Source organism: Cervus canadensis, chromosome 1, assembly GCF_019320065.1.
Source record: "Cervus canadensis isolate Bull #8, Minnesota chromosome 1, ASM1932006v1, whole genome shotgun sequence".
NCBI lineage: Eukaryota > Metazoa > Chordata > Mammalia > Artiodactyla > Cervidae > Cervus > Cervus canadensis.
The window spans coordinates 118,479,396-118,495,403 of record NC_057386.1 but is presented as its reverse complement, the minus strand read 5'-3'; the positions used below and the strand labels follow the sequence as shown (position 1 = coordinate 118,495,403).

The 16,008-nt window shown below is 47.1% G+C and overlaps 1 protein-coding gene across 5 annotated transcripts in view; it reads right to left on the bottom strand.

Annotated features, from left to right (window-relative positions):
* RPH3A (rabphilin 3A) overlaps window positions 1–16,008 on the bottom strand; it is a 265,132-nt gene that overhangs the window by 41,041 nt on the left and 208,083 nt on the right. For 4 of the 5 annotated variants that reach the window (XM_043439517.1, XM_043439522.1, XM_043439527.1 and 1 more), the window contains exons 4-5: window positions 15,031–15,042; window positions 3,772–3,918 (exon numbers count right to left, since the gene is read on the bottom strand). In XM_043439517.1, the coding sequence (XP_043295452.1) occupies window positions 3,772–3,918; window positions 15,031–15,042 (159 nt within the window). The remainder of the gene's footprint in view (window positions 1–3,771; window positions 3,919–15,030; window positions 15,043–16,008) is intronic. The other variant, XM_043439535.1, reaches the window with a different exon arrangement.

Here is a 16,008-nt window from a genome sequence, read left to right as displayed (position 1 = left end):
ATGGGGATAATAATAGAACCTACTTGATCAGGCTGAGAGGAGCAGTTAATGAGTTAAATCTATATGAAGTTTTTAGATTCAGTGTTTGGCACACAGGAAATATTCAGTCTATAAATGGTACCCACTATAATGATTGCTTATTATATAAACAATGACTTCGCATGTCTCCCAGATGACTGTTAGGTAACAGAAAAGGAAGTTCAGCATCACAGAGCTGGTGTCTGGGCCAGAAGGGGACACAGTTATATCCACAGGTTTAATAGAAACAGCTCACTTGCTGAGAGGGGCAGCCAATAGCACGGTACAGGGTCCTCCACCAGTCACCCCCAAACACTGTACAATTGGATCAGGAAGGATCCTGAGACCCAGGCTGGCCTGCCTTACTGGATGGGTGGGGAACTGAAGACCCCAAGGCTCATTAACTGAGCCTCATGTTCTGGAGGGGGAGCCCCAATGGCACCCCATTTTCAGCTTCACTCTGTATCTGATGTGTCGCTCTCCTTTCATCTGACTCCACTCTGATCCTCTCCCAGGGAAGTGTGGGTTGAACAGGAATGAGGGCAGGTTCGAGCTCATAAGACACAAATAGCATGGGTTTGCCTCTGGCAATGCTACCAGCAAGGGCTGGCAGCTGGAAGGGCGTGGGGAAACAGCGGCAGCCAGAATCCTCCAGGACTGTCCTCCCTCCTGGCAGGATGAGAAAATGTAGTGTCTCAGAAAGGGGAAACTGTCACCATGGGCTTGGCCCTGGCTTCACTGGAAGGCTCTCAGATCTCCTTCAGGGGAAGCCAGGGGCTTGCCAAACCACAGTCTCAGGCATAATTCTAGAACAGAGGCTTTGGTAGGTGTAAAGAAACGCATTTCCTCAGCAAATGTGTTGTTAAACGATCATCACCATTAACTGAGCATGTGCTCTGTGCCAGGCACCATGGTAATATTTTGCACGTGAATTAAACATTCCCAGAGAAGTGTGTGCTAAGTTATCCCGGTTCTTGATGTCCTTCAGTTGCTAAGTCGTGTCTGACTCTTTGCGACCCCCTGGATTGCAGCACATCAAACTTCCCTGTCCTTCACTATGTCCTGGAGTTTGCCCAAACTCATGTCCATCGATGATGCCATCCAACCATCTCATCCTCTGTCACCCGCTTCTCCTCCTGCCTTCAATCTTTCCCAGCATGAGGGTCTGCAGAGGCTCAAATCAAAGGCACCTGCTTCCTGTGTGTTCATAACATCATTTTCCATCCAGGAATAAAATGATCTGCAGAGCTCCCCCATTCTGCAGATGAGGAAACTGAGGAAGGAGGAGCTCAAGTGGCTTGCCTAAGGCCACACAGGGGCTAAGAAATAGGGCTGGAATTTGAACCCAGGCCTCTCTGACTCTGGGGCCTCAGGGGTTAACTGCTGTGCTCTCCCACCACGTCACCAGATCATGCAATGTAGCAGGGCATGGGGGGCGAGGCAGGGAGCCCACCTACCCTGTTCTTGAATGTTCAAGCTAGAATCCACTTAGTTCACACAGATCCCCTTAATTTACACCCAAAGGCAGCCCAGTTAACAGGGATAGATTCTGATATAAATCTAAATTAGCCAGTTGTAGTGTCTTTGGAAATTTGGACCCCGGACTACAAAATTCCAAGCTCTCCAGCCTCATGGCCACAGGAGATGCAGGCAGAAACTGGCTTGGGTGGGTGGGAGGAGCACTGTCTACCGTGTTCACAAACTCACTCAACAAATACTTTACTGCACACCTACTATGTACTAGGTCCGGGGATTCCATGGTGAACAAAACAGGCAACAATGTCTACACTCAGGAATCTCATCATCTGATAGGGAGAGACATGCAACAGTCAAACTCAACGTAAAATACAAAGTGTGTTAGCTGGTGGGAAAGTGCTATGTAGGAAAAAGGTTGGAAGTTCTTGCCTCCAAGCAAGAATTTAACATCCATATCCTTCTGCAAGGATATCCTTTCTGCAAGGCTGAGGCCCCTTGTTGCTTGAAGTGAACACACACTCAAGCTCACACCCACACACTCACAAGACCTCCAGCCTGAACAACTCCTCACTCCTGATATATCTTTTTAAAAGCAAAATAAAAACTCAACCCTGTAAGCAAACCCCTCAAGACCTTTCCCCTTTAGCAACACTCAGGAAGCTGATGGAGGGCTGAACACAAGCTGACTCTACCTTTGCCAGGTTATCTGTCACTTGTCAACATCACCTCTGATTGCCCCAGCCTACCCAGAACAAAATGATCTGCAGAGGCTCAAATCAAAGGTGCCCACTTCTTATGTGTTCAGAACATCATTATCCACCCAGGAATCTTGTTAACTCCCTGCTGAGTGGATGGACAGGGAGATGAAAGGACACCCCAGTGCCCAACCAGTTGTAAGCAGTCAGCAAAGGCTGCTCCCCACTCTGCCCCAGGGAAGAAAGGTCTGGGAAGGAGGTGACATCTCAGTGACCCCTCTCATTTCCCATCTGAGGTTCAGTCTTGGAGGACCGCTTGGTGGCCTCCCTGAGTCCTGGCAGTGAAAACTTCTACCCATGCCATGAACCTCACCCCCCACCCCGCAACACACACACTCACTCTTCTCTTCTCCCAGGCACGCCTCCCCTCTCACTTCCCCATCTACCCCTCCCAAGCCCACCCGCTACCCCTCCCTCTCTCTCTAACACTGCCCTGGCTCACTGACGATGTCACTCCCTGACACACACACACCACACATCCTTCTTGCATCCCTTATGTGTTTTTGTTACCTCTGCCCTCCAAACCCCACTTTCCCCCTCCCTCCTACCATTCATTAAATGCAAAGTATGCCCAGGCCACCTGATGCGAAGAACCAACTCATTGGAAAAGATCCCGATGCTGGGAAAGACTGAAGGTGGGAAGAGAAGGGGATGACAGAGCATGAGATGGAATGGCATCACCGACGCGATGGACATGAGTTTGAGTAAGCTCTGGGAGTTGGTGATGGACAGGGAGGCCTGGTGTGCTGCAGTCCATGGGGTTACAAAGAGTCAGACATGATTGAGCGACTGAACTGAATTGAATGCCCAGACCTCGGCCAGGAACGATACAAGCATCACTTCACTCCTTATGACTGTCCTGTGGGACGATGACTTTTATTCCCCCGTTCTAAAGACAGTAAACCGAGCCTCAGGGGTGAAGCAACATGCATGGGAGCTGCAGCTGGTAAGCAGGGAATGGGGATGGAACCCTGAGTTCTTGGCGTCCAGACCCACCAGCTTAACCTCTGCAGCCTCACTCTCATGCGGGCTCCCCTTTAGGAAGGATTTCTCCCGTTCTCTCATATAGTTCATTTCAGGCGTGCGCTCTCTTTCCCGTACTGTGTCTTTGAAGTAGACTTGCTCCCCCTTACCTCGCCCTCAGCTGTACTTTCTGGAACCTGCATGGCCTACGTCACTAGAACACATTTCTGTGCAGCCGAAATGGTGAGACACCTGTGCTCATACACACACCTCCAGCCTCCAGAGACAATCTCCCATCTGCCTCTGAGAAGGTACCCGCTTCTCCATCTTTAATGCACCCCCAGCCCAGACGCCCCCTCCCCAGCCAGCCCCCAGACCACTCTCTCTGTTCTCTTTTCTCCTCTCCCAGCTCTCTCATCTCCCGCACCGAGGATTCCGGTTCTGCCTGAGTGGGTGGCTCAAACCCCAAAGGCAGCCCTGCCCCGTCCCCTCCCCCAGCACCGCGCCCTGGGCAGCACGGCCTCCCCACCCTTGAATGGAGGGAAGCTCAGGGTCTCACCCGATTCGCTCCTGCTCCATCTCTTCCATCTTCTCAGCACGAGCGATCACCCTGTTGATGATTTCCTTCTCCTCATCTGTCAGCTCTTCCTGTTTCCTCTGTCTGTCCGGCTGACCACTAGGGTGGACAGACCATCCTGTCTGGAGCCTGAAAGGTAATTTGGGAAGGCGTGAGGCTGGAGAGAAAGTAGGCCACTGTGATTAGGCTCTAGCCTGTGGAGTCTGGTAAACCTCAGTTCAAATCCCTTCAAGCAAAAGAATCCCAACCTCTCAGAGCCTCAGTTTGCTTATCTCTACAATGGGGCACATGGGGGCTTTGCAGGTGGCACAGTGGTAAAGAATCCACCTGCCAATGCAGGAGACGCAGGAGATAGGGGTTCAATTCCTGGGTCAGGAATGTTCCTCCGGAGGAGGACATAGCAACCCACTCCAGTATTCTTGCCAGGAAAATCCTGTGGACAGAGGAGACCAGTGGGCTGCAGTCCATGGGGTCGCAAAGAGTAAGACGTGACTGAGTGACTGAGCATGCATGCACGCGCGTGCGCACACACACACACACACACACACACAGTGGGGAACATATACATCCTTCATAGGGTTCTGCTGAGTGTATTTTTCTTAAGTGCTCAGCATGTGGCAGATACTCTTGACTTGACATTTGCAGGAAGTTCATGGAAACCTGGGCTTCTCCTGTGGCTCAGACAGTAAAGAATCTGCCTGTAACGTGGGAGACCTGGCTTCTATCCCTGGGTTGGGAAGATCCCCTGGAGAAGGGAACAGCTACCCACTTCAGTATTCTGGCCTCAAGAATTCCAAGGACAGAGGAGCCTGGAGGGCTACAGTCCATGGGGTTGCAAAGAGTCAGACACAACTGAGCGACTTTCACTTTTCATGGAAACCTGGAGGATAATGGTGTTCTCAGGAAAAGAGTCCAAACAGTAGACTTCTACAGCTGGAGTGGAAAAGATTCTGGGAGAGTGGTCTGAAGCCCTGGATCCCAGGTTGACCCCAACCCCTACCTGGCACAAATATGTTTAGTGTGGGCCACAGAATTTTTTTTTTCAAATTTAAACTAGTTGCCAACTAGTTGTATAAAAATCTCTCCATTTCACACAAACATCTAGATTTCCTGCCTCCAAAGCTCCTGTAGCATTTTAATTTCCATCCTGTGCTCTTCTTGACATTTTTGTTTCAATAAAAAAGCAAACACTGACATGGACTCCCCAGGTGGCGCTAGTGGTAAAGAACCTGCCTGCCCATGCAGGAAATGTAAGAGATGTGGGTTTGTTTCCTGGGTTAGGAAGATCCCCTGGAGCAGGGCATGGCAACCCACTCAATTATTCTTGCCTGGAGAATCCCATGGACAGAGGAGCCTGGCAGGCTACAGTCCATGGGGTGGCAAAGAGTCGGACACAACTGAAGCGACTTAGCAGCAGCGAATACTGACATAGCGCCTCCTGGAGGCCCACATTACTTCATTTAATCCTCACAACATTTCTACAAGGCAGGGATGGTTATCGTCTATTTTCTGGTGAGGAGACCCGGGTGTGGAGAAATTAGACAACTTGCCCGAGGTCGCACGGCTGGGAAGTGGCAGAGGTGGAATTCAGACCTGGGCAGCCTGCAGACTTAACCTCCCCAATATGAGGTGAATTGAATGCCTGTCCGTGTAGCCCCAGGGACGGTGCAGAGGATCAGAGCTGGGTAGAGAGCTAATGCTATGGTCTATGGCAAATAAGCATTCTCTCCACTAATAATATCCTCCACCTCCCAGGCGCTGAGGGGCATCGCTCAAGTGGAATGCAGGGCTCAACACCACTAGAAATTCTTGTCCCTGTTGGGGGAAAAAAAATCAGTAATTACAAATCCCCTGGAGCCAGCACCCCATTAGCTGCCAGCCTCTATTACTTCCACTGCTCTAATCACGTCAGCAGGCATGAAATTGCCTTTTCACACTTAAAGTTGAAAATGAAAAGCCCCATCTCCCCCCCTCCTCCCTCCCCACCTCCTCTCACATCCTCCCACCTTAGCTGGTTTGTTCAGAAGAGCAGAGAAGGATGAATTTGAAAGCAACCGGAAGCGGGCGTCTTGTGAGAAAGAAGAGGGAGTGGCCGGGGGAAACATGGATGGAAACATGCCTTGCTTTGGATCAGGGGCCTCTGGGGATGAACAAATGCTAAACATACTCAAAGGAAGAAAGATCAATATGGCAGCCAGTCTACCAGATGGTTCCCTGGGATATCTGCCTCCTGGTATTCACTCTCCCTGTGTTGTTTTCTTTCACATTGAATCCCAGCTGGTGCTGTGTGACCAGCTAAATACAATGGGTGTGACCGTGGCTGACTTCCAAGGCTAGGTCACGAAAGACATTGCAACTTCTGCCTTGGTCTCTTGGGTCATTCAGTCTAGGGGAAGTCAAATGCCATGTCATGAGGACACTCAAACACCCCTGTGGAGAGGAATTGAGCCCTCGCCCCTCCTCCCCACCACCCACCAGCCAACGCCAACTTGCCAGTGACCCTCTAGCCCTTGTCAAACCTTCAGATGGCCTCAGCCCCAGCCGATGTATGACTGCAGCTCTGCCAGGACTACCTAGCCAAGCCACTCTCAAGTATCTACCAACAAAATCTGCAAGAGGTAATGAGCAGCTACTGCTGTTGAAGCCACTGTGCTTGATGTGATTTGTTCTGTAGCATTGTTGTTGTTCAGTTGCTAAGTCGTGTCTCTTTGTGACCCCATGGACTTCAGTATGCCAGGCTTCCCTGTCCTTCTCATCTCCTTGAGTTTGCTCAAACCCATGTCCATTGAGTCAGTGATGCCATCCAACCATCTCATGCTCTGTCATCCCCTTCTCCTCCTGCCCTCAATCTTTCCCAGCATCAGGGTCTTTTCCAATGAGTCGACTCTTCACATCAGGTGGCCAAAGTACTGGAGCTTCAGCTTCAGCACCATTAGATAATTGGAAAAATCAACCTAGCAGTGGATACAGACGGGGTGGAACAAAGCCCCATCTACAATGCCTATGTTCATTTTCGATTGCTGCATAACAAGTTATTACAAACTTAGGGGCTTTACACAACACACATTTATTATGTCACAGTTTCCATGTTGGGAGTCCAGGCATGGCTTTGGGTCCTCTGCGCAGCATCTTACAAGGCTGCAATCAGATGTCAGATGGGTCAGATTCCAGATGGCTCCAGATGGCTCAGATTGTATCTGGAGGTTTTCTAGGCGGAAGAACAAGCTTCCAGGTAAATCTAACTCTTCCCAGCAGCTGTGTGACCTAAGCCTCCGACTTCTTGTTGGCTGTTGGCAAGAGGTCACCTCCACGTCCTGGAGGCAGGCTGCAATTCCTAACCAAGCGGACTTCAGCTTCTCCCCATGGGCCACTTCCTTCATCAGGTATGCAAGGTGACTGCCGCTCCAGTCAAGTGAGACAGAGTCTTACATAATATGATGTAATCACAGGGCTGAGGTCCCATCCCATTTGCAGTATTCCATAGGTTAGAAACACAACCCTGGTCCTGCCCACCCTCAAGGCAAGGAGGTTACACAGAGACATGAACACCAGGAGGGGAGGGCCATGGGGGATCACCTGAAAGCCTGTCTTACACAGCCTCCCTATGGGGTCCTTCCAGCCTTGCTCGAATGCTCCCTGTGATGAAGACCTCACTCTCTCATAAGAAGTCTATGCCGTTCTGTTGAAAAGATCTTCCTCAAGGTATGCTAATATCCCTCAGCCTGATGTTTCCCCCCATTAATTGCAAAGCATACACTGGACTCCTGTATGAGGAAGACCACCCATCCTTCCCAAAGAGCCCTAGTTACAACCTCATCCAGCCACCTCCCCAGGTCCCTCTGGTTTTCCACGGAAATGGATGTCTCAACTACCCCTCTTCTTCCTCCTTCATCCCCACTTCTCCTTCTCATCCTCTTCTAATCCCCCTCCACATATTAAAAGTGAAGTGAAACTGTTAGTTGCTCAGTCGTGTCTGACTCTTTGTGACCCCATGGACTGTAGCCCTCAAGTCTCCTCTGTTCACGGAATTCTCCAGGCAAGAATACTGGAGTGGATTCCCATTCCCTTCTCCAGGGCATCTTCCTGAACCAGGGATTGAACCTGGGTCTTCTGCATTGCAGGCAGATTCTTTGCTGTCTGAGCCAACAGGAAGTCTCCATGTATCTCCTGCCTTTAAAAAGCAGCTCAGAGACCCAGACAGAGCACACATGAGATGCTGGGTTATATACCCAGTAGAGACCCTTTCATGGACACATTCCTACAGCTCACAGTCTGGTCAGGGGTATGGTCAGACCTGAAGTCAAAGCCTCTAACCCCACCATGCAACTCTCTGGGATTAGCATGCACAGGAAACGCACAACTCCAGAAATACAAGCAGGAATAGGGGTCCCCAAGACCCACCTAGGATAATTGCCTCCATCTGCAGATGAGCAGAAGGCCTGCTGGAGCTCCCAGCATCTCTCCAGACCTTACCCACTCCCCGTCCTCTGCTCCAAAACACAAAGTTGACAAACAACTCATCTAGTGTTTGAAAATGTCACCAATTGGTCCCAGTGGGGATTCGCAAGCCTCCTGTGGATTTTCATGTTTTAATTTCAAAAGCAAACAGAGGGAAACAAACTGGTTTTCCAAACCAAAGCCTTTGCTCTGAAGGGAGAGAATGGCCATATCTGGGCCTCCTGTGGGCTGGGGAGCATTGTGAACATGGGGGCCTTGAGAATACTCTAGTGACAAGAAGGTGGCACCCTTGCCAAGGATTCAGGCTCCACATCCTTAAGACCAAAGTCCAGTGTTGGGATCTCATTAAAGACCAAAAGTGAGTCACTCAGTCGTGTCTGACTCTTTGCAACCCCATGGACTATAGCCTGCCAGGCTCCTCTGTCTATGGAATTCTCCAGGCCAGAATACTGGAGTGGGCAGCCATTCCCTTTTCCAGGGGATTGCCCTGACCCAGGGATCGAACCCAGGTCTCCCACACTGCAGGCAGATTCTTTACCATCTGAGCCACAAGGGAAGCCAAAAGTGGAGACCAAAGTGTTGCCTCCTTGGACAAGCTCCTCAGAGCATTGTATCCAACCCAGTAAATGCCTAGAGGGCCTGCTGCACACCAGCTTGAGTCCTCCTTGACCTAGTGGGGTTTAAGATCCAAATCCTGGGTCTGTTGCTTATTAGCAGTGTGCATTAGGGCCCGGTACCAGTCTGAATGTCCGCTTCAGATCTGTTAAGTGAGAAGGATTTCATGTCTGTTTCCTGCCAGGACTCTCAGAGGCTACTCCTCTTTAAAAAAAAAAAAAATCATTTATTTCTTTAGCTGTGCCAGGTCTTAGCTGCATCACCCAGGACCCTTGATCCTCTATCTTCACAGCAGCATGTGGAATCTTTAGTTGCGAACTCTGTTGTGGCACGTGAGATCTAGTTCCCTGACCAGGGATCAGACCTGGACCCCCTGCATTGGGAGTGAGAAGTCTTACCCACTTAGTCCCTCAGAGGCTACCCCTGACCCTCAGTGGGTGCATGAGGAAACACCCCTGGCTCAGTGGCTGAGGCAGGTCAGGGCAAAGAGGGCAGACCCATCTCCACTCTTATTCACATACTTAGGACAAGGCTTCCTGGAGAATTATGAAGGGTACCTGCCTCTTATTCCTCCAAATTGTCTAAGCTGTTTGTATAGTTCCCTGAAGGGATCTCAAAGGGTTGCAGGTGAGTGGGCCATGGAGGGACAGAGTGGACAGGGAACCAAGCCCTCCATCCTCACTTCAGCCCAGATGGCAATGCTGGATTCCCACTAACAAAGCAAGGCTACTAATTAAAAAGAGAGTGAGCAAAAATAATTTTTAAGAATTTAATATTTAATAAAACCATGAGATCTATTTTATCGCATTGGTGACCTCAATACTTCACCCTTCTAAAGATCCATGCCCTTTGCCATGTGGATTTAAAATTGCTTTCACCCAAAGGGCAGAGTCTATTTCTCAACCGTTGAATCCCGCATGGAATTGTGGCTTACTTTGGCCAATAAAACACAGGGGAGAGATGGGCCATCCCGGGGCTAAGCCTGAAAAAGCCTTGTATGTTTCTATTTACTTTCGTCACTGAAACAAAAAACTCAGGACAGAAGGAGAGGTATGCAGAGCTGAGTCATTCTAGCCACAGCGTCTTAGATCAGCTGACAGTTTGATGCACAAGAGAGCCCAGCCAAGATCAGCAGAACCACCAGCCAGGCCCAGATTCCAGAAAATAAATCATCATTGTTCTATGCCACTGAGTTTTTTTTTTTTTTTAATAATTATTTATTTTTAATTGGAGGATAATTGCTTTACAACATTGTGTTGGTTTCTGCCGTATATCAACATGAATCAGCCATAGGTCTATGTATGTTTCTTCTCTCTGGAATCTTCTTCCCACCTCCAACTCCATCCCACCCCTCTAGGTTGTCACAGAGCATCAGATTTGTTACACAGCAAAAGATAACTGATACACTATCCACTATGGCAACAACAACAAAGTGAAGCTTGCTAAACTCGCTACATTTACTTTACAGTTTGGTATTATTTTAACTTACAGTTGCACCGTGATACATTTAATGCTTTCAGCCACTAAAGATCTTTATCCAGCTCCACTCTTTATCTGTCTTATATATTTAGCTTCTGAATAAAACTGTATTCACAGAAAGAATTTTGCTGCTAATAAAAGTCTAAAGATCACTGCAGTTGATCTGCTCATTTTCCAGACGCCCAACCCTCAAAAGAGGGAAGGGAATTGCCAAAAGAGCTGTGTGGGAAGGATATGGTCAGAGGCTCGAGAAACCAGCATTCTGGGTGTGCTTCATCTGTGACCTGAATGTACCTGCTCAGGTGCATCTAGAGATGGTTGAAAGGAACCCTCCCCAACAAACCAGCACCAGTGACCTCTAATACAAAAGGTAACTAGTCCTGACTCCAGGTGGAAGCCCCTCACAGATGTTCCCCAATCCCCCAAACACCGCAAAGCGCAGACTCCCAGCTTCTTCCTGCCTCCTACCTTGATTCTTCGTTTCATGCACACAATAGTCACATAATAAATACCCACCAGATGTCTCTATTAATATATTATAACTCCCCAAAGGAGTGGGATGATGGAAATGCTGTCAGGGCATGAAGGCTCTGAAGCATTAAACAGTGGTGGTGTGCAGAAAATTAATCCTTTTTCTTTTCTTTCTTCTTATCCCCTCCCTTCCCCCAGGATGCTGACAGAAGCAGGTGTCAGCAGGAAGTCTCTTTACAGCTCAGAGAATGAGATTTTAATGAATCCTGAAGGGGAGGGTGTGGAAGGAGGGACATCCACAGCACAGAACATTTTATACAAGTCCTGCTGGTATAAAGGCTCTTTTGGATGAAATTTACCCCTACCAGACTCAAGGGGGTGCCAAAAGGATGCTGTGGTTTCCTAACTCCCTTCAGAAAGCTAAGGGGATCTCAAGATCCCGGCAATCTTTTAAACCAGACTAAGTTCCATTCAGCTTTCCTAAAATCCCATGCTCTCTCTCCTATTTAGACTTTGTGTACGCTGTTCCCTTACCTGAAATTCCACTGTCTCTTCTCTTTTAATTCCTTTACACAATCTCAGCTTACACAATACTTCTTCCAAGAAACTTCCCCATCATGTACTCCCACAGGACACCGTGATTCTGCTACTATAGCTCCTTGCACAATAAAGTGTATTTGTTGGTGACTGACTACTTATTTGTTTGTAAACCCTTCTTGGGTTTGGACCTAACAGAAGCAGACGATATTAAGAAGAGGAGGCAAGGATACACAGAAGAACTGTACAAAAAAGACCTTAATAACCTAGATAACCACGATGGTGTGATCACTCACCTAGAGCCAGACATCCTGGAGGTGAAGTCAAGCGGGCCTTAGGATGCATCACTACGAACAAAGCTAGAGGAGGTGATGGAATTCCAGCTGAGCTATTTAAAATCCTAAAAGATGATGCTGTGAAAGTGCTGCACTCAACATGCCAGCAAATTTGGAAAACTCAGCAGTGGCCACAGGACTGGAAAAGGTCAGTTTTCATTCCAATCCCAAAGAAAGGCAATGCCAAAGTCTGTTCAAACTACTGCACAATTGCACTCATCTCACACACTAGCAAAGGAATGCTCAAACTTCTCCAAGTCAGTCTTCAACAGTATGTAAACTGGGAACTTCCAGATGTTCAAACTGGATTTAGAAAAGGCAGAGGAACCAGAGATCAATTTGCCAACTTCTGCTGGATCATAGAAAAAGCAAGAGAATTCCAGAAAAATATCTACTTCTGTTTCACTGACTGCACTAAAGCCTTTGACTGTGTGGATCACAACAAACTGTGGAAAATTCTTCCTGACCTGCCTCCTGAGAAATCTGTATGCAGATTAAGAAGCAGTTAGAACCAGACATGGAACAATGGACTGGTTCAAAATGGGGAAAGGAGTATGTCAAACCTGCATATTGTCACCCTGCTTATTTTAACTTATATGCAGAGTACCTCATGCGAAATGCTGGGCTGGATGAAGCACAGGCTGGAATCAAAATTGCAGGGAGAAATATCAATAACCTCAGCTATGCAGATGACACCACCCTTATGGCAGAAATTGAAGAGGAACTAAAGAGCCTCTTCATGAGGGCGAAAGAGGAGAGTGAAAAAGCTGACTTAAAACTCAACATTCAAAAACTAAGATTATGGCCTCTGGTCCCATCATTTCATGGCAAATAGATGGGGAAACAATGGAAATGATGACAGACCTTATTTTCTTGGGCTCCAAAATCACTGCAAGTGATGACTATAGCCATGAAATTGAAAGATACTTGCTCCTTGGAAGAAAAGCTATGATAAACCTAAACAGCATGTTAAAAATCAGAGACATTGCCGACAAAGGTCCATATAGTCAAAGCTATGGTTTTTCCAGTAGTCATGTATGGATGTGAGAGTTGGACCATAAAGGAAGCTGAGCGCTGAAGAACTGATGCTTTTGAACTGTGGTGTTGGAGAAGACTCTTGAGAGTCCCTTGGACTTCAAGGAGATCAAACCAGTCAGTCTTAAAGGAAATCAGTCCTGAATATTCACTGGAAGGACTGATGCTGAAGCTGAAGCTCCAGTACTTTGGCCACGTGATGCGAAGAACTGACTCACTGGAAAAGACCCTGATGCTGGGAAAGATTGAAGGCAGGAGAAGAAGGGGACGACAGAGGATGAGATGGTTGGATGGCATCACCAACTCGATGGACATGAGTTTGAGCAAGCTCTGGGAGTTGGTGATGGACAGGGAAGCCTGGCATGCTGCAGTCCATGGGGGTCACAGAGAGTTGGACACTACTGATGACTGGACTGAACTGAACTGAAACCCTTCTAGACATCCACTCAGACTTTGACTAACCTTGTATTCCTGATGCTTAGCACAGTGCATGATACATACTAAGCACTGGGTATTTGTTAATGAAGGGGAAAAGGGAAGGGAGGGAGAGGGAGGAGGAGAGGGTGGAAAGCATGAAGCAGGGAGGGAAGGAGCATGAACATATATCCTACCTTTCAACTTCCAGCATTCAGGAAGCCTGAAGTTCTTAGGACCCTCTAAAGTCATGGACTTCTCTCTTGCAATGTTTGTATTTATAATCAGACATCTCGGCATCTCTACTAGCATGTCTGAATGATATACTCACAATATTCATAAAAAGATACTGACCAGTATCAACCAACAACAGAAAATGTAGAACACACACCATATATATATATATAATATATATATATGCACACACACAATGTATACATACAAGGTATATATATATATTTGTATGTATATAGTGTACATATATACACACACACACAAGGGTAAGGTAAGGCTGTAATCCACACCTTCCTCTGACTTTGTTTGGTGCTTTACAGAAGTTATGGCCAACCTAGACAGCATATTAAAAAGCAGAGACATTACTTTGTCAACAAAGGTCCATCCAGTCAAGGCTATGGTTTTTCCAGTGGTCATGTATGGATGTGAGAGTTGGACTATAAAGAAAGCTGAGCACCAAAGAATTGATGCTTCTGAACTGTGGGTTTGGACATGGGTTTGGGTGGACTCCAGGAGCTGGTGATGGACAGGGAGGCCTGGCGTGCTGCGGTTCATGGGGTTGCAAAGAGTCGGACATGACTGAGCGACTGAACTGAACTGAAGCTTTCCCATGCATCTCATTTGACCGCACCGCCTCCCTGTGAAGGTGGAAGGGCAGGGTTAACATAGCTAGGAGATTTGTGCATGCTCCGTTGCTAAGTCATGTCTGACTCTTTGCAACCCCATGGTCTGTAGCCCTCCAGGCTCCTCTGCCCATGGGATTTTCCAGGCAAGAATACTGGAGTGGTAGCCATTTCTTCCTCCAGAGGGTCTTCCCAGCCCAGGGATTGCATTGGCAGGTGGATTCTTTACCACTGAGCCACCTGGATTAACATAACCATGTTATAAAGGAGAAGGCCGGGGTTCAAGGAAGTGACACTGAGCCCCAGAGCAGAACTTAGACCTGGGTGTTCTGAGGCCAGGCTCAGTGCTCTGCTTGTGGATCTGTGATAACTTCCCTACCGTGGGGAGAGTAAAAATGACCTTCCATAGTCTCCCAATGTGTACACACAACCAAAACTCCATCTGCTTTGCAGCCTAACTGTTCATTTATTGGACCCAGCATCCAATCTGTCATGCATATTTAGGAAATGAATCTAATTTAAAACAAAAGTTATGAGCAAAGATGGGACCTCTGAGTCAAAGGCATTTCATTGGGAAATCAGGCTGACCTCCCATGAGGTGACAGAGACCATGTATTTAGCATATAACTTCCCACAAGCTCTGTTCTGTTCTTCATCATCTTTGATTAATGACAACAGTCATTTGAGTTATTATTTTCTTTATCTAAGAACAGTGTTCCCAGGCAAAATGCAAAAGAAACAGAAGGTGGTTAATAAACTTGCTGAATCCTACAAGCTGCTAACAAAAATTAAATTGAGGGCTCCCCTAAGGAATGCTTTCCATCCTTTTATCAAGAATTTTTTTCTTGAAATTTCATATTTTTTTCTCAAGAAGGGTGTGCTTTTTTTTTTTTTTTTAACAACTTGGATTTTTTTTTTATTAGCTATGTAAAACATGCTAGTTCCTTTTTGAACCATCTCTTTTTAGGGGCAAGCCACTTTCATCAGAAAAGAGATAAAATTTAGTCTGTAGAAAAATAAAAGTACCACAAAATACTCACTGTTCTTTATCACTGAAGGTAGGCAAAGAAGGGAGAGAAAGAAAAAAAATGAATAAAGTTAGGGAGAAAAAACATCTCGTAACAATATCAGCACTGGATGCCACCACCACACAGTTCAGTTTAAATTACAATGACCTACTTTCACTTTTTATCAGTCATTATTATCTTATTTTAGCACATCTAAAACATGGTTGCTGTAGGGTTCCACAGCTTTGAGGAACATGACCCATCAGTTCAGTTTATTAATTAACCCATCTGATCATTTATGTATTTGAATAATATTTTTTTTGGCACTAAAGAGGAATCATTTAATGATAACAAGGCCACCACCATTCTTGTTTTCTGTTGTTTCAAACACTGAGAGTTAAGGAGCACATTGTTATTGTTTAGTAGCTAAGTTGTGTCCAACTCTTTGTGACCCCAGGGACTGTAGCCCCCCAGGCTTCTCTGTCCATGGGATTTCCCAACAAGAATACTGGACTGGGTTGCCATTTCCTTCTCCAGGGGATCTTCCCAACTCAGGGATCGAACCTGCATCTCCTGCATTGGCAGGCGGATTCTTTACCACTGATCTACCAGGGAAGTTCTCAGGAGCACGTTAAGAAAGGGCAAAGAGCCCTGAACAAGCGGAACTCACAGTGCCCCTTTCTGGGGAAGCAAGTTCTTCCATTCTAAAAAGAAGACCAGCCTCTCCATTTACTACTAGTCATGCTACCACAGACAAGTCACATCTTCCCTTTGTGCCTCGGTTTCCACCTCTGGTCTCTGCCACTCTCAGGCTTGCAGACTTGAAAGCCACAGGGAATAATCAACTATCAGAGACAGCATTTCTCCCCATGTATCCCCAACATAGAGAACTGAATCCCTGGTCCACCTGTGCAAGAAAGAAATAAATTCTCTCCTTTTAAACACAATCATAATCGTCTTCCAAACACCATCCTTGGACTCAAGGAGACTGAGAGAGGAAGGCATTTGAAA